The sequence below is a fragment of the Cryptomeria japonica genome, chromosome 8, assembly GCF_030272615.1.
Source record: "Cryptomeria japonica chromosome 8, Sugi_1.0, whole genome shotgun sequence".
Classification (NCBI taxonomy): domain Eukaryota; kingdom Viridiplantae; phylum Streptophyta; class Pinopsida; order Cupressales; family Cupressaceae; genus Cryptomeria; species Cryptomeria japonica.
In genome coordinates, this window is record NC_081412.1 from 88895747 (window position 1) to 88919371 (window position 23625).

General features: G+C 35.1%; 1 protein-coding gene across 1 annotated transcript; it reads right to left on the reverse strand.

Annotated features, from left to right (window-relative positions):
• Window positions 1-436: 436 nt before the first annotated feature.
• Window positions 437-16084, reverse strand: LOC131079616 (uncharacterized). Its single transcript, XM_058017617.2, has 5 exons — window positions 15875-16084; window positions 15692-15791; window positions 15507-15569; window positions 3674-3800; window positions 437-1081 (listed from the first exon to the last, which is right to left on the reverse strand). Exons 1-4 carry the CDS (start codon window positions 15957-15959, stop codon window positions 3680-3682), a joined length of 369 nt encoding a protein of 122 aa, XP_057873600.1. The 5' UTR covers window positions 15960-16084; the 3' UTR covers window positions 437-1081; window positions 3674-3679.
• Window positions 16085-23625: the final 7541 nt, after the last annotated feature.

Sequence of the window (23625 nt, forward strand, 5' to 3'; positions counted from 1 at the left end):
TTCAGTTTCACATAGTACTAAAGAATAAAACTATTAGTTGAACAGAATGCACTACGCACAAAAGAAAATCAATCCATGAGAAGTTGGGTGGTATCAATGGGGACAATATGCCCACATGCTATTAAAACATCATTAAAAGACACCATTCTATCTCGCATCAATAATGTTTCACAATTCAGTTTCACATAGTACTAAAGAATAAAACTATTAGTTGAACAGAATGCACTACGCACAAAAGAAAATCAATCCATGAGAAGTTGGGTGGTATCAATGGGGACAATATGCCCACATGCTATTAAAACATCATTAAAAGACACCATTCTATCGCGCATCAATAATGTTTCACGATTCAGTTTCACATAGTACTACAGAATAAAACTATTAGTTGAACAGAATACACTACGCACAAAAGAAAATCAATCCATGAGAAGTTGGGTGGTATCAATGGGGCCAATGGGCTCGTACTCTTTTAACATTTAGCCATATATAAATATGGCTCATAACAATAGTTTGTTTAAAACAGTTCGGAACCTAAAGTGAAAAGTATTAACAAGATAATCTTTAAAAAATTGTCTATGATTCCACTTTCATCACCTTGTAAATCATGTGTCTCGATTAACAAAACAAAACAAACCAAACCCGTGGTTGTGATTACAATAATCCTGTTCTTGGAATGGTACAAATTCCATAAAGACCACCTGTCAGAATAACTCTATTCCAAGGTGCAAACTCAGGTCATAATAATTCAAAAATATCAAAGAAAAATTCTGATATGAAAAGCTGGCATATACCGATTCAATATTTAAACAATTAAAAATTAGATTTGCAACTCAGACTTTAAAAAAACAATGATGACCCATTTCAGGGTAAACACTGTTGCCCATCTAACAAGTATTACAAAATATCAGACTACAAGTACACCTTAAAATTGAGTTGATCGTACGGGAGTGGGGATGATGTAGACAAAACTCCTTGAATTTCATCCTGTGAACATTCCTTGGAACTTTCTGAGTTACCCTCCCAAAAATTTCTTGCAAGGTCACCTTGGCAGATTCTACCACGTATTGATTGGTTTCTTTAGCTACAACAAGGGACACATAAGTATCAAAATTATCAATCAAGATTGTGATTTAAGAGGAACTCATAAATTTTCTACAATGCAAAAGGTAGATAACAAAAAAAATGATCATAACAAAGCATGCATTACAAATTAAAAGTTCCTGCCTACCAAATACATCTCAATTCCAGTGATAAATTATTTAATTGGCATACTGTGGTTTCACATACTCTATAAACACACTTGAATTAATGCACATCGGTGAGTATTTTATTGGTTGGAACCCAGAATACTACTGCTTCAACAAAACAAGCATGCAGCTTCGCAACTTCTGCAAATTACTTCCCACGTTCCTCTTTCTGGCAGCTGGTCTCAGCAGACTTCTCACCGCTTCATACAAATTGCATCCCTATTTACCAGCTATGTCATTCCATTGTGCACATGTCCCATAGATTTTTGGCCCTTCTTTGCAAATGCATGTTGCTCGCCAAGTTCCAATCTTTGCCAATTTACACTGTAGATTTCCCTTACTCCTATGCAATTACTACTACAAGTCATCCTCAAAGTTCCGCAGCTTAAATGTATTGATTGCAAGCAACCCCTGTGACCTAACCCAATAAACTAAATCCTAAGGCATTACTTTGTCAGTTTGTCGAACTTGAAAAAAATTCATTTTCTTTTTGTTTTCTGTTGTTGAAATTTTGAATAATTTTAATTCAAAAATTCCATGCTACTTTGTTTTTAAAGTGACAAAATCTTTGTTCGAACACTGGAAAATCCCCAAGGGTTATATGTACAAGGCCATGGACAAATTAACCAACTCATGCTGGTGCTGTGGATGAGGTCTTCATTAGTTTAGATGCTGCAAAACCTCCTGCAAAATAGCCATCTTTGACTTCTTGGTGACTAAGAACATTGAAAAATTGCGTAACTTGATTTGCAAACTACTAGTAACAAATAGCTCTTAATGTTTTTTAAGATTTTCTTGTGATTACAGTGTGACATATCAATGTTCACTTTACACATTATGACTACAAATTATTTTATTTGATCTTTACCAAGTTTCATAATGATGTGAATTTTTATGAACATCTTTTAATTTTATTGATTCACTAGTTTAGTTTTGATGTTTTTGAACCCTCAACATTGTGTAAATCCACACCCTGATTAGATCATTATCAGAGGGCAAGGAACAATGAGAGTGCAGCCTTTTCACCTCTTTGCAACCAGTGAAATACATCTAATGGTGTGGAATAGAAAAAACCAGAGAGGGGAAGGATGGCCCTCACAGAATAGAGAAAAAAAGACATTAAGCTGAAAATACTCATTAGAGGAAAATAAGAACTCAGAAATTAATTGTATTTCTGATGTTCATTTTAGAATTTATTGATATCTAATCATCCAATACCCAGTTGTGCATCCAAAGATGGAAAACTCGGCTGGTACTCACCAAGACTCGCGAGTCTGACGGCAGACCGAGTCAACTCGCCGCAGACTCACAAGCCATGTCCTAGCGAGTCTCCTCCTAGGACTCCCGAGTTTGAGCATAGGACTCCCGCGAGACCTATGTCGGGAGTCGCACGTCCCGAGCTAGGACTCTCACGGCAGAGTAAAAACACCCAGCAAGATTAAAAAAACATAGAGTTAATGATTTTTTTTCATTTCTTTCTGCTCCTTGAAGTGCAAAACAACTCATTCTGTAGCACCTTCTAGTTCTAGGCCTCAAAAATTGAGTTACATGAGGAGAGGAAAGAGGAGGATGTAAACATTTATTTTGACATTGACTTATATGTAAATATTTATAAACTTTATAGTTATGATGCTGTTATTATGTTATATATTTGAAAGTTTAAAAGTTGAAACTTGAAACTATGAGTATGATCATTGATTATGATTCATGAATGATGAAATTTCAAATTTTGAGTGTTTGAAGATCATATGACGTGTAATGTTTGAATTATGGCTCTTATTTTCTCTAAATGCATTAATTTCTTTTTGGTTTTTTTTTGTAAAACTACGGTTTTCTTTTTAGCCAAATTTTTTGCCAAGTCATGAGTCGGGCCTATTTTGGGCTGCTGAGTCCACGGCAAGTCCGAGTTTTCAAACTTTGGTGCATACAATGAAAGCAAAGAAATTTTAAACTCGTAATGATAAGCATCATAACAATATATAAGACCATAGACACAAGAAATGCCAAAAAAATAGGACCATTGGTAAGTGTCACACTGTTTTGCAGAAAAGAATGAATATCCCACATTTAAAAAATGGGTTATTCATTAAAGTCTGTCATTTGCTTATAAGTATTCATTTTTTATTTTTGCATCATTTTTTAATTTGCCATCTTTTTCTAATTTTAAACCTTTGCCATTGAATTCCATAAACACTTCAGTTTGCTGTATAAATGGAATGCTACTATGTATAAGGCCTCCAGTTTTCCCATCTAACATGTTGTAGATTATGTGCTCCAAATTATATCCATTCCAGGTGTGTCATTCAATCAATAAAGAAAGTGGAGCGCAAATCTTATGAGTACAGTAAAGATAACCCTTTCTGACTTCTTTCAATATGGTATTTCCACAATATTTGATAAAGTCCTGCCTTAATTTTAATGCTTACCTTCTGTTAAAATGACATAGGAAAAGCAGTATCCTGCAACTTTGGTCCATTGTCAGGCATGCCCATACCAGCAGCAAGATCTGCATCTAGTTGTGTATGAGGAGCAGGCCCTTCCATTTGCTTTACCCTACGTAAAAGAAGAATACAATGAATAAGAAATGACTGATACGTCAAACAAGGAAACTCCTATTCGAACAGAAGCATTCATCTAAAACTTGAGGATACAAAATTCTTGTACTTTGCCAAAAAGGTTAAAAAGAAAGAACAAATCATTTCTAACAAAAATACTCAAATGCAAACAAAAATTACACTCACAATAACAATCATCTCATACTCTTCATCAGTATGACAGAAAAAACTAAAAAAGTTTGAGCTAGCTAAAGCATCAAAATCAAAATTGATCTGGTGATATATAACAAGTCACTGTTTGCTTTTTTGTATGTCCCTTGTTTTTGTGTGGTCCTCTTTATGGCATTTATCCAAAATAATTACTTGAAGCTTGAGCATGACCACATCAAAAATATTTCTTCATTCAAAAGGATAATCATAATCAAACCATGATTTTGCACCACTTTTGGATCCATATCAATATTTTCATATGAAAGGTGTATACAGTGAAAATGGAACGATTAAAACTATCATAAAACCAACAAAGATCCAACCACATAAACCCTAATTCTACAATCAAGAATCCACCATTCACCAATGAAGAACCTAAAACATGCAAATAACAACAAAATAGAAATATTATACCATTCACATGCTTGGTAGGGTTTGATCTCCATTGTTTCCTATCTCCAATGATCTTGTTTGATATGATTGCTCTCAGATTTTATGTGCACAAAAGCTCAACAAAGAACGAATTGTGGTTGTGAAGTCGCTTAATAGCCTAATTACAAAAAAGTCTTAAGAGTTGTGAAAGGATGAAGGAATCCTCTTATATAAAGAACACCTTAGAAAATGAAGGGATAATATTAAGAGGTGAAAAGATAAATGGTCGGATAGGATTAAAGGGTAGGTAGAGAAAAGGATAAAATATGAAGGAGGTAGTTGGAGACAAATTAAGAGATGAATAACAAGTGTCATGAAAGGAAAAAGCTAACGAATTAATTAAATAAATAAAAATTCATTTAATTAATAGAGGAAGTGGGACCAATTAAATAAATAAAATATTTATTTAATTTAGAGAAGGAAAAATTTAAATAAATAGAAATATTTATTTATATAAAGTCTAGAAAAGGATTAATGAATTAAACAAATAAATAAAAAATCTATTTAATTAATAGAAGACTTAGGATTGACCCATTCATGGGCTGTCTAAGGTTGATCTTAGTGCAGTTAGGGAGTCAGTGGAAGTTTGGACAAAACCGGAACAAAGGTGGATTAAAATCAATTTTGGTGGAGCTTGGAATTTCAGGTGCAGGATGTGTGGCGTGTAATGAGGATGGCAAAATTCTTTTTAAGGTAGCTCAGCAGTTGCAAAACAGGACGAATAACGAATCAGAAGTGCAAGCAGATTTGTTTGCGGTAGAAATGGCTAATAACTTGAAGGTCTCGAAGGTACATTTGGAGGGGGATTCACAAGAAATTGTAGATGCAATTGTGAAGGGATCATCCCCATGTTGGCGAATTAGCAAATTCATTTCTATCATTTGCTCAAAGCTTCGCACTTTCAATGATTTTCGAATTTCACATATTAAAAGACCAAGAAATGGGGTGGCGGATTACTTGTCCAATGTGGTGTGTGGATTGGACCAGTACGTGACCAAGTGGTTGTTGAAATAATAGCTAGCTCGGATACCTAATTATTGTATTATAATTACAAATGTATTATCTCTTATGTAAATCGAATTATCTTGGGCTGGACCCAGTCATGTAACGTGGAGGCAATCAATTGTAACTTTGGGTTGGACCCAACTTGTAACATGGAGACACTTAATGGTAGTTTTGGGTTGGACCCAAATTTGTAACGTGAAAGGCAATAAATAAAAATAAATCGATAAATTAGATGCAAGCCGACTGAAGGGTTGGCGCCAAAGACGGGATATAAATATAACAGCAAACAAAGTCATTACACAATCAAATTATCTCATGCAAATGTTATCTGCTCTCCAAGCAGCGATCTCTCCTTCACTCAAGCGAACTCATACAAGCCTATTGTGCGAAATCTTCAAGGTTGATTGTGACGAAGTAGTCAACGACCCTCATGTGAACTTGAGAAGGACTTCTATTGTGCGATTCTGACCTTATACATCTGCTGTTGATCCTCCTATCCATCCACTGTTGATAAGGGCTGCAAAGCTTCATTGATATATTGAACAGCAATCTGAGATATGTGTATTGCCTTGTAATTGCCAACATTTGAGATAATACATATTGTATTTGAGGCTGGGTTTTTCATCTCCAAGAGGGAGGTTTTCCCAGGGTATTGGTGTCTTTTGTCTTGCGTTTTATTGCTGTTACTGTTCATTCACAGTCTGACTACAATCTGATTGCTTAAAATTAACAGTGGTAGTGCAGATGAAGAAGTGCAATGGGGTGCTTAGGTGTTTTAAAACGATTCGTTGAGACCACTCGAGCATGTAAGGAGAAGTATGGGAACTGTAATCAATTGTTTGTGCGGACAAGGACTTACCAAGGCAGGGGCAGTAATGGGAGTAACGGATAACTGTTCGATGGCATGTTTTCATTTCCAAAGGAGTACAGGCTTTAAATGCAAGTTTCCACTAATTCTTGGGGAAGCATGTGAACTTTACTCCTGAGAGAGAAAGGCAGTGCTCTGAGCAGATGGCATTAATGGATTTAAATGCACATTTTGCACCATTTATGATGGGTTTTTTTTCCTTTTGTTGATGTATTTGAATGTGAATTTACCCTGTGGCAAGTTGGTGAAGTAATCCAGGTTACAATGGAAGCCAATTTTACTCTAAAAACGAAAAAGCAGCTTTGCCCTTTCCTTGGGCCGTTTTCGGAGCGGAAATTAAATGGGATGTTCCTATACCAAGATGAAATTTTGATCAAGTGCATTCAGCGCCTGTTGTGTGAGAATTTTGGAGTGGTGGAGCATCAAAACCCGACGAACATGGACACATACTCCCTCATAGTGGCATGGGGTTTGGAATTCGAATAGTTGTTGGGGCCAATTAAGAAGCTGGTGGAAGCCATTATTCCCGAAGACTACTAGTAGCCTGAGACTGGAAACAGTGCATGTGAAGGGATTGTTAATTTTCACAGAATTGCAGGCCACAAGCACATTCCATTTTTAAGGTGGCCGGATTTGTTGAGACATGGACCAGCTAGGACTCGAACCTAGGACCTTCCATACGCTGTTGGAGTGCTCTACCACTGAGCTACTGACCCCTCTTGGAACAGTCTATCGTCGGTCCAGGTGTGGCTTATTTCCAACACCAACACCCCCCCTTAAGCCACACCTCTCGTGTGCTTGGGGCTCCTAGCCTGGACCTAGCTCTGATACCATGTTGAGACATGGACCAGCTAGGACTCGAACCTAGGACCTTCCATACGCTGCTGGAGTGCTCTACCACTGAGCTACTGGCTCCTCTTGGACCAGTCCATCGTCGGTCCGGGTGTGGCTTATTTCCAACACCAACAAGATTATCAGCCGAGAGAGAGTTACAGAGAGGAGGCACGGGTGGGTTGGGAGGCTCTAAAAACATTTGTCGATTTGATGGAGGTGGGCGAAGAGTTGCAGAGAGCGACTGAAGAGGCCCAAGTGCTAGAAAAAGGAAAGAAGAAAGAGGCAGAGAGAAGACTGGCAAAGAGGAGGTGCTCGGACCCTGGTCCTTCTTCCAGGTAGTTCGTTTTAAAGTCGTTTCACTGTTTTTTTGAGTCAAGGGTTAATCCTTGTTTATCAGTATTAGAACTGTTAAAAGATTTGTATAGTTTGTATAAACTGGATTTCGTAGGTGGCTACTGTAATGAGTCATTTTTGTGCACTCAAGTGGTATTTGCAAGGTGGTTTTCTTAGATGATTAGTAGGTTGGAAAACAAGATGTTTTTTGTAGGGTGGTTTGGAGTTTTTTGGGTTGTTCCTGAAATTTGGACAGCTAGCATGTAAATTTCCTTAAATACTTAATAAAAATAAAAATTACCGATCAAAAAAAAAATAGAAGACTTGGGATAAAATAATTAAATAAATGATGAAAAGATGAAGGGACCAACAGTCAGCCATGACTCTAAGAGCACTTTCAACTTGACTAAAAACATGCCTTCACCCAAGCATTCTTACATTCTCTCAATATTAAGGGCATATCGAGGACATTATTACATTTTACATGAGATACAGAGAAATGATAAACTGCTCTAACAGATCACAGCATTGCAAAAGTTCAAACATACACCAGTTTACTTCTGCTACAGTACGCTTTTCTATCTACTCTAATAGTGTTTCAGCCGAGGGCTTTGGTTCAATATTAAAACTATCTCATCCTGAATTGCATGTGTCTGTACTCTGTACTACTTCATTACATCAAAATTTGGTAAGTACGCAGACCAGCCTGGATGTTGATAAACCCCTAATAGCATACCTATCTGCTATAATGGTAGAAAGCATGCTGCTGATTGCTAACTACCAAGGTAATACTGCTCAATAACTTCAAAACAAACATTAAGTTGTTGTAATTTGAGTAGCTTTACTAAATTGACCCAAAAGTATCAGTGAATGTTTAAACCCTTGCTTAAACATGTTTGGGACCATGAATTCCTATGAACTTCAGTGGTTGCAGATATCTAGGAACACCAGCTGAGAAACCAACTTATGATTAAAATTGTAGGTGAACTTGACATGCAATCTATCAAGTGGTAAACCATTCCAATGAACTTGATAAAATCTCAGCTCCTTAGAAACGGCAGGCATTCCTTATTACATGAAGTACATCTTTAAATAGAGTTGTATGAAGACCTATCATTGAAACTTGTTTCAAGCGGTATTTTTAAACAACATATTAATTATAAATACCTGAATTTCTTAGCTCATTATGGTAACGCTCTCTCTGCTTCCTATCACTATTGCCACAATGGTATCTTGATTCGATCAGGCTTTCAATATATTATTTAAAGACACTTCTTTAACTTCTTACGCTATTTCTATGGTGTTCACAGATCCTAAGAATTATTGTTTCTTTATGATTCTCTTACAAGGCATATAAAGAGGTGCATTTGCACAAAAATATCGTGCAATCCATGCATACAACTTTGCTAGGACTTTAAATATAGTTAAACTTTTTACTCAATTTTAAAAACCATGTTATATTTTAATAGTGATGAGATTCACTTCCAAGATTGCTAGTTTATCCTGGAAATTGAAAATGATACAAGCTTTGAGTCCAGATCTGTCAAGATGAATACAATGCACAAAGATATTATATAAAATACAACAATTGTAAGTGAACTTCATAGAAATACTTATAGGAAATATAAGATACAAGGACTCTATTCAGATCTAGGCATTAGGAGTGGAGATGTATTGTACTTCCCTTTAATGAAGTAATGTAACATTAGCGAACTCATCAAAAACTTTTTTCAGAAAACAGAAGATACACAATTTATACCTATGCATTACAAATGGATGAAACTGAACAAATGGATGAGTAAATAGGGCATTAACTTGCATGAGTACCCAAATCCTAATAAGGAAATAAAGAAGCATGCGAAACGAAATCCATGAGTGCCATGTGTTGAAAAAAGAGTTGGCCAGAAGAAAGCATACCATGTCAAAGAGTTTTAACTCCACATGGGATCATGACGAAAAAGCCTACATGGCAGCAGAAACTAAGAATGTGATGGTGTTGTTGCCCAGTTAATGACTAGATCACATCATCTTAGGTACAAGGCCAATAGGTAAACAATAATCGAGGAATAGTGGGAAATGAGAATGTGACTACATTGCAACAAGGGAGTGATGGAAACAGAGTGGTTCTACATCATGCAGCGTGAGGTCTATTGAAACATCTAAATCAAGTGTGAAGGCAACCTGACTGCCTTATTTGAAGAAACGGGACTAGTCAAAATGGTAAGATTTTTAACCAACACCCATAGTAGAAGATCCAACATCAAAAAGGCTTTGGAAATTTTTAAGTATTTTTTGGGCAGCTAGTGTATCCCCGATTGTGCTGGCATGATCCTCTTTTACTGCTCTTGGTCCCCATATATTGTAATATCCCCTTTCTAAAATAGGATTTAATATTAAATAGTAATAATAAATTTAAATAAAATAAAAATAAAAATATAATTTAAATTAAAATGTAACATGATTAAAATTTGAATGGTCAAAGGACATAAAATAGAGATTTCTAAATTTCAGTTGATCATCATATGTATGAACTTATAGAGTTTAGTTTTAAGGACATATCCAAATAAAGAGATATATATATATATATATATATAGTGCTGCTGTGTAAATTATATTATATTCCATGGGTATATATATATAGTGCTGCTGTGTAAATTATATTATATTCCATGACATTTACCCAGTAACCAATATATTACTCCAACACATTGTTACACAGCCGTTGGGGACGGGGACACGGGGATGGGCTTCGGGGACAGGGGGACAAAGGGAAAAAGTTTTAGTGACAGGGTGACTTGGGTCTGAGGGGAGGAAACACGTTTCCGTGGAACACTGCTCCAACATGATTCATTTGAGAACATTATATCCAATCGCTGCAGAGTGGTATCAATTGGTATAGGAGAATGTCTGACACTGTTTCTGACACAAGAAAGTTGTCTGGCTTTTACTCTAAACTGTCATACGTGATACGTGAAGCCTTATCAACATTTAACGGGAGTTCAATTAAGACATCGCTAGGAGCAGTTAATTAAAATTAAAAGGCAGCAATCAGTCAAAAAGGGCAAATAGTGGTCAAGACGTAAACAATGATAATGGCTAGCCAAACAAATATTAATTAAGTACTCTAAAAGGGTGCAATTCTAGTGTTGATGTAATACACAGTTTAATTAGAAAATATATTAAGTATGATGACTAATTCAGATATAATTCAGAAATAATAAGTACTTTATTATATCCAAAAGGTTTGATTTAAAAAGTGAAAGAGTTGTGACTCTCCCATCATGAAGGGATAAATAGGGGAGAGATTCATTTCTAGGGGATTCAGGGGATCGATCAGATCAGATCAGAACCGTTATTAAGTTACAGGCAGTAACATCCTTGTTCTGGGTGGTATGCATGGGGATGTGCTTAATATATGACGCCTGATAATGTTCTTATGCAGAATTTAATAATAATAATAATATAGACTGCAATATGTATGACAGTGTAATAATGCCTTTCTATCACAAACTATTCATATGACAAAAAAGTAATTATATCGAATCTGTAAATGCAATGTCCCCACCTTTGACCCAAAAAGATAACAAACAATGAACAATTGTGGGATCAAGACTGGTAGCCTTTGTAGTGTTTTTAAGTGGTTTGGAAGTAATAAGTGTACATAGTACCAGTATGAGGAGAACATCACCCTATTCCAATAATTTATTAGGACAAAAGACAAATAAAGAATGGATAAATGAGCCACCATAGGGGCATAAAGACTTGCCAGCATCCAAAGCACTCACAGGTTCATCTTCCACTAAATATGATGACGAGCATAATGACTTTGACCAACTTACACGTTTCAGTTTCACGCCAAGGATCAGCTCTAACTATAGAATGTTGATATTTATACATTGGTGAAAATAGATTGAATATAAAAGAGGAATGGCACTCAGACTTGTTCAAGCAAATCATCATCATCCAATCAAAGTAATATCACCATGAAAGGAAGGCGAAGTCTAAGTCAGTGAACATGCCAATATCATCACCTTGCAGCGACTATATTCCCTGTCAACAGCAATGTAATTAAAGAGATGTATAAGAGCAGACACTTCAGCAATAAAATTTTATGCCTTGGAGTCGCTGTGATTCAGCCACGACTAGTCAAGCTAATGATCATAGTGTTAAGCCACATAAATAATATCATCGCCAATTATAATTGTTCATAACCATCGACGTATGATGTAAGGAATTTCAATAAATCATTATTAGCATGGGCCTCTTTCTACCATCACGTCACCAAGTAATTCTAGATGGATCACCGTACTTATCTTTGCAAAGGATGCAATCAGAATTAAAGACTGATAAGGATGCTAAGGATAGACGACTGACGAATCACAATTTGGATTAACTAATGACCATTGTGCAATGTGCAATGTATACAAATTGGTAAGTGGAGTGGCATCAATTAAGGGATCATTAGTATATAATGAACCAGTTGCTATGAAGAGATGCAATTTGCTTGTGGAGAGGCAAGATTAAGGGACGTATCTCTTAGAATGCCACCCTTTCCATTATGCCCAATACTTAAGGAAGTTTGAACTCAGTCAATGAATTGTGGAAGGTATTTTTTATCTTATTTTGGTATTTCAGTTTGGAAGAGCTCAAAGTAAGCAAGGCCGAAGCCCAAAATCGGGAGCATTCACCAATTGGAATTATATCTGCGACAGCCCCGACATTATTGCATGATTATTGTATCACGATCAGAAATAGCATATTAATCATTGTTGCAAGCATATAGTTTCATATCTGAGACAGCAAGAAAATCATTATATTGAGTTGACCAAATCATCTTGCATATGTTTTAAAGCCATATCAGAGATAGCAGCCATTTTGGTTTTCATATATCTTTTAATATCAATATATAAGTAATATTGATTATATTCCATAATAGGCATCATTTGCAGAGTGGTATCAACTTCTACTGTTATATCTTACACATTATTTGAGACTTTGAGGAAAGAAGTCTCTTACAATTGATTGATTGAGTTAACTGTTCCCTAATTCATAAAGGATAACATAAGGGGACATTACAGTAAAACCTTTCAATCTCACCATTCAATTATGGAGGGAGAATACAAGGAAGCAAGAGCACTAGGCTCCAGCAGGTATGCCAACCCCACCCCAAATGTGGGCCAAGGGGCCAAGTTGACGAGGTCCTTGGTGCTCTTGGGCCTGTTGGAGGGGGATTGACTTGAGGCGCCTTGTGTGATTCTCCTTGAGCTCCATAATGGGGACAGGTGTATGGAGAGAAAGGGTTGTTGAATCCTTCATATAACTATGCAATATATTAATATAAGAATGCTGAATATATAGTCTATCAAGGCATAATGGAAATGTTGACTAATCTGTTGTGCAGGGTCAGACCAAGCTTAGTTGACACTAGTGTCCCTCTAATGTAATCACTATACTAAAAATTGCGATTCAAGGTCAGAATATAAGAGGGTCCCATTAGGGGACATTACATGGATTGCTTGGTCTGGAGGATATTATTAAATCTTTCATCCATTCTTTCACTCGAATAAGAATATGGTGCAATTCCCTTTCATGGTAATAATGGAACCTGAAATTTGTTGATCTGTGTTATTCATAACTTTTACCAGTTTAGTGTTGATGATGTAACGTGCATGGATATAAATAGCTATTACCAATTGATTCATTCTCAGAATTGCATTGGCCAGTTTGATAATTTGATACTTTTGCTTTCTGGTTTACAAGAGAAATTCTCCTTAGTGCTTACAATTGATATGCTTAAGTAGCTATTCATTAGTATCCCGTTAAGGAGTAATGCAAACATATCTAGGTTTAAGATGCTAAAGAAATGTTGATTTTTAAGCAACAAACCCTGCATTTCTATGCTCCTAAGTAAATAATGCATGTTATTATGTAATCCATAAGAAGAAATAAGTTGCTTAGGCACACAACACATAATAGGAGGGTTACAGAACCCAAAAATGAAGATGTGCTAGGACCCTATCAAAAGTAAACAGACAAACAAATTAGTATGGGGCATCTGTAAGAACAAAGAAGTTGCTTAGGTACACAATACCCATACATAACATGAAGTTGCTTAGGTACACAAAAGTAATATGACATGAAAATTCTCCACTCCTCCTAGCACCTAGGATTGATATAGTTGGGTAAATGAAGTTGTGTCAAATTGTAACTGCCACCATCATGCTCCACCTTCCTCTTCAATACCATTACAACCAATATCTATAAGTTACAAAGAGAATAAATGATAACAAAAGTAATGTAACATGAAAGTTCTCCACTCCTAGCACCTAGGATTGATACAGTAGGGTAAATGAAGTTGTGTCAAATTGTAATCCCCACCATCATGTTCCACCTTCCTCTTCAATACCATTACAACCAATATCTATAAGTTACAAAGACAATAAATGATAACATGCCAAAAGCACCTAGGGCATTCAAGTACCCATTCCAAGATGTTGAAAGATCCAACAATAAATAGGATTGCAATAAAATATCACACCTTCATAACACAAAAAATGCCAACCCCTTGAGCTTGGTTTTTAGTAACTGCCAAGCATCTCCAATTTTATTCAATTAAAAAAAGTCACTTTTTTAAAACTATTAAAAATGGCCACCGGGAAAGCCATCCAACACCCCTTAAAGAAACCTAATTGAAAAATTAATAATTATTTTGAAAGATTTGAATCTTGGCTAAACCAAAAGAACACGGTAGAAGCATTGCCCTCAAGCCCCTCAAGGGTGTTGCCACCCCCAAACCCTGCTTTCTTCTAGTTAAATCTTGAGTAATAGAATTCTATTTATACTTTTGGTTGCCAAGTCAATCTCAATTCTAAGTAATTCTACTATGATATAAACCATTTTATTTCATCTTTAACATTTATTATTTGACAATGAACAAAGCATGACCATTGCCCTTGGTCCTTGCAAGGGTGTTGCCACCCCCATGCCTTGCTTTCTAATCGAACCATGAGTAATTGAAATATGTTTATACTTTTGGTTTGCCAAGTCAATCTGATTCGGAATTTCATATATATCATTTTGATTTATCTTTAACATTTATGATTTGACAATTGCTAGAGCAATATCAATTATCAACTAAATCCTCAAATTTGCATTCAATTTTGTAAATTTTGTGCAAAAGGTATAGGGTGGGCATTCACTAGATGAGTTACAAACTTTAAGAAACCGTGGAACATAATTTTCATTGCTTCTATATTTAATCAGTGAACTATATACATTAGTCTCATGCCATCCCAAGAAAATGGCCTCTTGGAATGCAATCCCCATTCCTGACACACTGTGGAACATAGAAATTTACCAATCTAACATATCTAAAACTCTTTTCTCGTGAAAGGAACTGAAACACTATATTTCCTTCAGTTTCAGCTTTTTTATAATTATCCTTTACTACTTCTCCATCCAAAAAAATGGCATTTCAAGTTCATACCTAAAACCCTTTTTCCATCAAAGGAACTCAAACATACCTAAAAATGGCATTTCAAGTTCATACCTAAAACCCTTTTTCAATTTTGTAAATTTTGTGCAAAAGGTATAGGGTGGGCATTCACTAGATGAGTTACAAACTTTAAGAAACCGTGGAACATAATTTTCATTGCTTCTATATTTAATCAGTGAACTATATACATTAGTCTCATGCCATCCCAAGAAAATGGCCTCTTGGAATGCAATCCCCATTCCTGACACACTGTGGAACATAGAAATTTACCAATCTAACATATCTAAAACTCTTTTCTCGTGAAAGGAACTGAAACACTATATTTCCTTCAGTTTCAGCTTTTTTATAATTGTCCTTTACTACTTCTCCATCCAAAAAAATGGCATTTCAAGGTCATACCTAAAACCCTTTTTCCATCAAAGGAACTCAAACATACTAGAATTCCTATAATTTTTCCCTTTGCATAATTCTTTGATTATTTTCGATCAGGAAAGAAAAGAGGGAGAAATCAATTCCAAATTTCATACCTTTTCTTGTGGCGCTTGGTCTTGAAATGTTCGTCTCTGACAGAAACATTAGCGAAATAGCGGCTGCCCAGGGCAACAAAATCAAAAAATTGTTACAGATTTTCATCTGGACAAAACCCTCAAACCTGATTAAGCAATTAATTTGCTAAGTGAAAAACGCAATAGATAATTTATTTTTATCATACTCGCAATGCAAACAATAGAATTGACCCATTCCGGGGAGATCTTCATCGATGGGGAGGGGCTTATTTTCGTCCTGCAACTGGTCATAAATAGCATCATCGCGTAATGGCGTTGTTAAGATAACAAATAATAGTAAACCATTGCTGTAATTTATGAAATAGCGGTGGAAATTCGAAAAAGGATATCTTTAACAAGGAATTTAGCACGGCGTGCAGATTTGTGATCTAGCCGCCTCTTCTTCACTCTTCTGTGTGGGCACTTGCCTCCCATTTTGGTCTTGCTTTCTTCCCGGGGAATCGGTAACAGGATCTCTGTATCAGATAAATACTACTGTAAGTGTTTTTAGTTGAGATTCGTAAAAGCCTTAGGGTTTTACACGAGCTGTTTTCGTCTTCGATTTATGTCTTTATAAAGGAAAAATAAACCTCCTTTACTTAACTTAAACCTAGGCTAATTAAGTAGTCTCTTTCTTGCAATTATCTTGAAGGTAAGATAATTGCAATGAGGTGTAAAATTGTTACTAATGAATAGTTTGGTTCTATTAGAGTTTGGGTTTTGTCATTGTTAGGTTTGCAATATTTTAATGTCATACTACTTTATGAAACAATAATTAGTATTATTTTTTTTGTATTTATTATGATATTTTTTAGGTTGTCAAATTTTCATTTTAAATAGTTTCAACTTCATTGTTGGAGTTGAAGGTTTGACAATGCATGGCAATAGCTCTTCAAGAGGTTTGCTCTTAAGGTGTTCCACAAAGTATGTTCATTGAAACATGTGATTCTTCTCATTCTTGAGTTTGATATTGCATGCCACTAGTTAGACAATTTTACATTGCTAGGTTATTTTGTGGAAAGGTCCCCCAAAAAGCATACTTAAAAATTAAGTGACCAAGGCTTGGGTGCCACATGGGGTTCCCGTCGATGTTGTGCAAAACCTTAGCAAGGGTTTTTCTCTTTTCACTTTGTCGAAGAAAACCAGGTTAAGAATATTCTCAAGTATGGCCCCTAGACTAGATATTTCATCATCTCATATGAGAAAGCTCTATGCATCCCTATGTAGGTGGAGTGTGGTTGGTTTCCCTTAATATGATAGATTTTTTTAACAAAATAGTCTCTTCCTTATGCATTATTATTTGTGTTAAACCAAACAAGTAATTTTTTGAATCAACCCCATGAAAGGGTTTGTGTTGAAGTCGACCTCTCTAAGGATCTCAATGATTCAATTGATATATATGTTGGCAAAATGAAGCATGCTATATGTGTCCTCTATCTAAACTTATTTAATACTTGTTATCGTTGTCAATCCTTCAAGCATAAAATTAGGGACTATCCTTTGCCTTCTTCCTATGCCAAAGTTGTTGATCAACTAGTTGGTAAAACTCCACCTCTTGGGTAGTCTATTATGGTCAATTGCAAATTTGATAATAATGGTAGTTGTGGTGCTCATCTGAGTGGTTTGATGGCTCTAATGGCTAGCATTTGAAAACTCAAGGTACAATTTTAAAGCCTCAAACCATGAGAGAAATCTATGTTTCCTCTCAAGTTACATCTAATAAGAAAAAAAAAATCAAATTATTTAAGCACCACTACCAACATCGATTTTATTTTCTCAAGAAGTCATCACTACTTGTTACACTTCCCCAACCCTAATTGTTCATTATAGATACCATAACCAACTCGAGCTTTTAGAAGAAAGAGAGTAAGTGCTAAGGAGACAACAACCTACCCAACGTTTCATTTGGATTGGTATTTTTGACTGAGGGGACTTTTTACAAAATAATTATTCAACTTTGAATGAGCTAAACAACAAGGATATGACCCTCAGTGATCACTAATGAATTTTATGTCTTATAATATTCAAGGTTTAACAAACCTCCCACATAAGTATTTCATGTGGATCACTTGATAAAGAATATTAGATCTAGACATTATTTGTTTATAAGACATTAGAATTTATGGCTTTTTGTTTTTTGTTGTATGTTGTGTTATTTAGCATGCGAGTATTTTTTGTAAGAATCTTAGATTAATTAAGGTGGTATCATCACCTTTCTCTCTCCTATGTGGCACCAACACTCAATTGACCAAGTATGTCACCCCACTAATCATATTTGTGTGTTTTTACAATATCAATAATCATTCATTTGGTGTTTTTATTTTTTATGTCTCAAATGATGTGGTTGAGTAGTCTATGCTCTACAAACGGATTATAGATTCAATGCTTGTTGGCATGTGGGTCATATGCATAAATTTCAATATGATTGAGATGTCCTATGATAAATTTTGTGCATTTCTTGTCATTTGGACAACTAGTAGGGTAAGTATAGAAATATGAGGGACCAAAAAGTGGCAACACCACTTGTTGGTCCCATAAAAGTATAATGTGAACATGTTATAATATAATGTGCTCACATTATGAATTAGTAATGACCATGCCTGGGATTGGTCATTACCAAGCCATAACATGTTAGTTTTATAACACAAGCATAACATGATGTGTTGGTGTTATAACACGAGCATGACATAATGCACTAGCATTATAGTACAAGCACGTGATAACCATCTAGTGTTATAATGCAAATACACTATAATGTGCTTGTATTTCTAAGAAGAACTGTGTATCTCTCTTTATCTTTCCATCCCTCTCTTTACCTCTCCCTATGACTATATACATGAAATAAATATTCAAGTATAGGTGATATTAATATGAGGATATTAATTTCTTATAATTTAAGTTATACTGCATCTATATAATTTCAAGTTGTTTGAGAATGATTTCAAATTTTTGGGAGTTACAATACATTCTAAGTTTTGAAGATCTTAAAATTTCTTAGACAATCAAATTTTAGTAATCAATGGTATTTTATCATTTTTCTCCCTCCCTCCCTTTGTCCCTCCTTCCCTCTCTACTTCTCTCTATTTTCTTTCTCCCTTTATCTTTGCTTACCTCTCATTCCTTTCCTCTCTTCTTGCCTTTCTCTACCTACCTCTCCCTCTCTCTTAGGTAGAGAAACATGTAGAAAGAGAGGGAGTGAGAGGAAGGGAGACGTAAGTAGAGAGGGAGAGGGGATGAAGAGATAATTCAAGAGAGAGAGAGAGAGTACTAATTATTGAAATCTGACTAAGTCTAAAAACTTATAAGATCTTCCAAAACCTAGAATTTGCATCATAACCCCTAGAGATCTGAAACCATTCTCAAACATCCTACAATTATATACATGAAATATAACTTAAAGTATGAGAAAGTAAATATCCATATATAAATATCACTTGTGCTTAAATGCTTATGATATGTGCATAGTTTGAGAAAGAGGTAGAGTTTGACCTATATAGGGATGTGGAGAGAGATGGGATGAGAAAGAGATTTTTTTTATTCTTGGGAACATGAGTGCATTATAGTGTGCTTGTGTTGTGACTTGGTAGTTACCAAGAAACAACATGAGTGTGCTATAATGCAATTGTGTCATAGTGCAATCCTGTTATTCCCCGCTTTGGGAATTTTTGACTGTCAGGGTTGGATTATCCCTGGGCATCCAACCCAAAATGCTTGACTAATATTTCAACAACCACATATGTGTTTTTGATAGATTTTAGTAAAATGACACAATGTCAAGTATGTTATTCATCACTTTTGCATGTCTTTCAATGTGAAGTTAAAAAAATACCACGACAACGTTAAGCTCTATCCTAGCTTTCTAACCATGTATTTTTTATCATTCTTCGAGTATGATAAGGTTTCGATCTTTAATTTATTTTGTTAGTGCCTACATTTTTTTTCAAAAACATACATATGGTATTTTTACCTTTATTTTTTATATTTTCATTGTAATTTCAACTAAATTACATTTTTAGAAACTAGACTCTATTCTATACATAGTCAAAAAAATGATTTTTGATTAGTTTTCATAAAAAAATAGGTATCCACACACTCAAATATTGGTTTTTAAGGATGTGTCCACTTTGATAACTAGTAAAAAGTTAAATATTAATTAATAAATCAACAAAAAAATTGAGCATAAACTACATGGTGTTAGCTAATTTTTCATTGAAGTGATTTTTGAAATACTAAAAAATGACATTTTAGGAGGACCAGACTAGACACTATATCATTTTTTTCTATAAAAAAGGACCAATTTGTGTGTCCTATCTATTTGAGCCCTCAATCTCCACCGTTTTTTTTTTTTTAAAGGGTAGCTATAAAGTATATTCCAAGCACTACAGCTCTTGTTTTTGTTGCACTTTCAAAGTTTGAATGTAAGTTTCTTCAATATATCATCCAAGATCATTGCCGAAAAAAAGTGACTATGTAAGACCCATTTTTGGTCACCCATTTCTATGCACTTACCTAGTAAAAGAGATAAATGGTGATACTTGTGTACTAAAATAGGGCTTTTCAATCCCAATCTTGGCCTCCAACATGATCATACGATGTGGTACACATGAAGAAACCTCATAGTAGAGCCTAACAAATGTACTTATGTGGCTTGATCCTACCATGTTGTTAGTTCAATGTTTCTTCTCCTTTTACTAGCAAATTCTCCTCACTAGTTGACCCTTTGTTAGATGTTGTACTCTAAGACCATTATTCTATACATTTGTGCATTGAACAACAACTTGTCAAACCTAAGGCAATAAAGACTCAATTTTTTTCTAGACACATTCTCACTTTCTCACAAGGCCACATTGGTTCATATTCAATATATTTAGAATCTAGAGCAACATCCCATGTGTGAGATAGGTTGGACAACTTGGTGGAATGATGATATCAAAAGCATTTCCCACTTCCTATGCATTTGTGGATACCAACTTACCCATTTCTACCACTACCTCATAGCTCATCTAAGCCATCATCATTTTACAAACTTAACCCTTTGATTCAAAGGCTTAGCTATGATATACCAAGCTCTGTTACAAATAATAGTTTTTTGATACCAATGCTACTTGTGGGATGCAAATCAAAGCTTGGTTTCATTAGTTTAAGTTTGGAAATCGAGCCTCGAAGGAATTCTTGTAATCTCTTCAATCTCATCATATACATCTAAAGAGATTAAGAAAATTAAGGATGATAAATACCTTCTAACAAATCTTCCTAACATCCTCCAAGTTCTTTTATGGAACATTGCTTTGTAGCAATACTTGAATGTGATACCTTGTCCAATTTCTACATCTCAACACATTCCTTGTAATCAACTTCTTACTAACACCAACGCGACAATTTTTTTTCATGATGAATGATAAAGCTCTTAGATTGGATAAATTATTTTGTGAGTTTTATAAAACCTTTAAGATGTTGTGGGGGTTGATTTGCATAGAACATCTCTGTAAGATTCTGATAAAGATTATCTAGGAAGCATACTCGACAAAAGAAATATTAGGTCCATCCCTAAATTTGATGACCCAAAGGATTGTGTATTAGTGCCTCATCACCTTGCTAAATTATGTCTCCTCCAAGATTACCACCAAATCCTATGCTCTTGAGCTAAGGCCTATTCTTCTCTAGCTAGTTCATCCAAAATAAACTAGTTTCATTATGTCTCAACACATCCTTGTCAATATGAAAATGAAACGAGATTGACACTCCCAATAACTAGTGTATTTCTCAAATTTTACTTTTCTAAGGCATATAATCATATTTAATGGCTTTCCATTCTTGTCATGCATCAAGTATTAGGCTTTGGGCCCCATTTTATGCACTTTGTTAAGATTATTTTTGTCAATGCCTCTACTTACATAACCAATGAACAAAAATATATTTTTGTTTAGATTATTTTAGTCTATCCACTAGAGTTATCAGCTATCCCCTACACTTTATGTGCTTATTATTTTAAAAACTTTGGTTATCTTTTAAGCCATGTTGCCTCCTAGAGGCTGGTTAAAGGCATTACCTCACCCAGTTCATTTAACCAGATTGTCAATGGCCACTTTATTTATTTATTTTTTACTTTAAGTAAAGAAGATAATATGAAACAAGCCCATCATTGCCTTGATATATTTTTCCAAGCCGCAAGCTCTAGTGCTTGATAGAAAAAGACTCAAGGTTACAGGAAATAATCTCTTCATATTGATTAGACTCTTTTAGTTGGAAATGAATTGATAGCAGAGATACTTTTAGATTTCTTGGAATTTCCTTTACTCTTGAAGCCTCTTTTTTTATTCCATGGCAAGTTATTATCTCCAAAATTGAGAATAAGTCGAGTTACTAGATTAGTAAACCTCTCTCTAGCTATGAAGTCCCAAGTATGCTCTAAAATTCTAGTTGCTACTCATGCCTATTATTATTCTTGTGGGGTTCCTCACAAGGCTTCCTACTTGAATTTTCCCATCTACAATGGTGAAGGTCTTATGGATTATTTACAAATATGGAGGGGACATGCAAGTTGCCTTCCTTGGCCTATGTCAAAAAAACATATTGTCAACAAATTTATACAAAATTTGAATCTATAAATTTTTTTCCACTTGTAATTCCATTACGCTTCCACTCTCGATGAGATCACAGAAAAAGGGGTCATTATTAAGAAATCCCTTGTTGTGAAAGTTTTGGTCAATATTTATAAGGAAAATAATGACAAATAATCTAATGATAAGCTTGGATTTTGGGGCAAGAACAAGAATATTGTTTGTGATGGTGTCACTAATGCTAAAAATGTATAAGAGACTAGTGCGTCAAACATTAATCAAACTACAACTACAAATTACGACACCAAGACTATCATGATTCCCCAAGGTCAACCCAAGTAAAACAATCAAAACAATTCTAAATGAAAATTTATTGCCCTTAGAGAACCTATGGATGTCTTCAAAAGGCACATGCAAGAAAATATGATAAAATTTCCTACAATACAACCATTTGATGAGTCTAAATCCAAGATAAAGTGGTACAAGGAAAATGAGTATTATGATTACCATAAGATTGAAGTTCATGCCATGTGAATAAGTGCATGAGGCTCAATAATTATATTTAAGACTTTATTAACTATGGTGGAATATAGGTGGAGGGAGTACAATCCTCTTCATCTAACGATCAACTAGGAATTTATAAAAACTCATTCTGAAATACTCCCAAGGTCTTGGAACCTCATCTTTCAATCTTGGTTCAATAAAAATCCAAGATGCATCCATACTAATATTGCTAGCTATAACAAGGTCCCTTGTAATAGTGATAATGTTGGGGGATGGGTTCCCCAAGTTTCTTCATGGGTTGCTATGATCAAGATTAAAGCCAAATATCCTAGTTGTGTTGTTACCACTACACATGGTAGGGTCACCATTCAAGGACCATCCACCTCCTCATCCACCCAAAGCCACCAATAGAACCTCTTAGATCATCTTGGGAAGACTTAAACTCAATATCTATCTTGGAGCTTCTCCAATCATCCTCCATCCATAGATAAATATTGAACCAAGTTTTGTAAGAGTCTCTTGTTACTAATTATATTGAACCTAACAAATTACAAGGACTCATTGGCCCTATTTTTGTAACCTACTAGCTTGCATTTAACCAAGATGTTATGCCACCTAATAGTCCATCTCATAATTTAGAATTTCACATTAAGGTAATTACTATAAAACATAAAGTGAACCAAGACTTATTGGATGATGGTTTTGCCTTAAACTTGTGTACATTAAATTTTATCAAACAAGTGGGGTCCTCCATTGTTGGGCTTTTGACAATCACATTCAAAGATTACGATAACATCGAGAGAGATTTTAAAGGTATCATATGTCTTCCAAGTCATATGGGTATAGCATTGTAGTATACTACATGTCATGTTATTGATCTTGACCTTCCCTGTATTATTCTCCATAGCCACCCATGTCTCCATGTCATGAAAGGCATATCATTCATGTATCACCAATTTCCCAAATACCCCCACAATGGCCTATAAGTCATTATTTATGTTGATTCACATCCATTTGAATATTGCCAAGCATTGGAA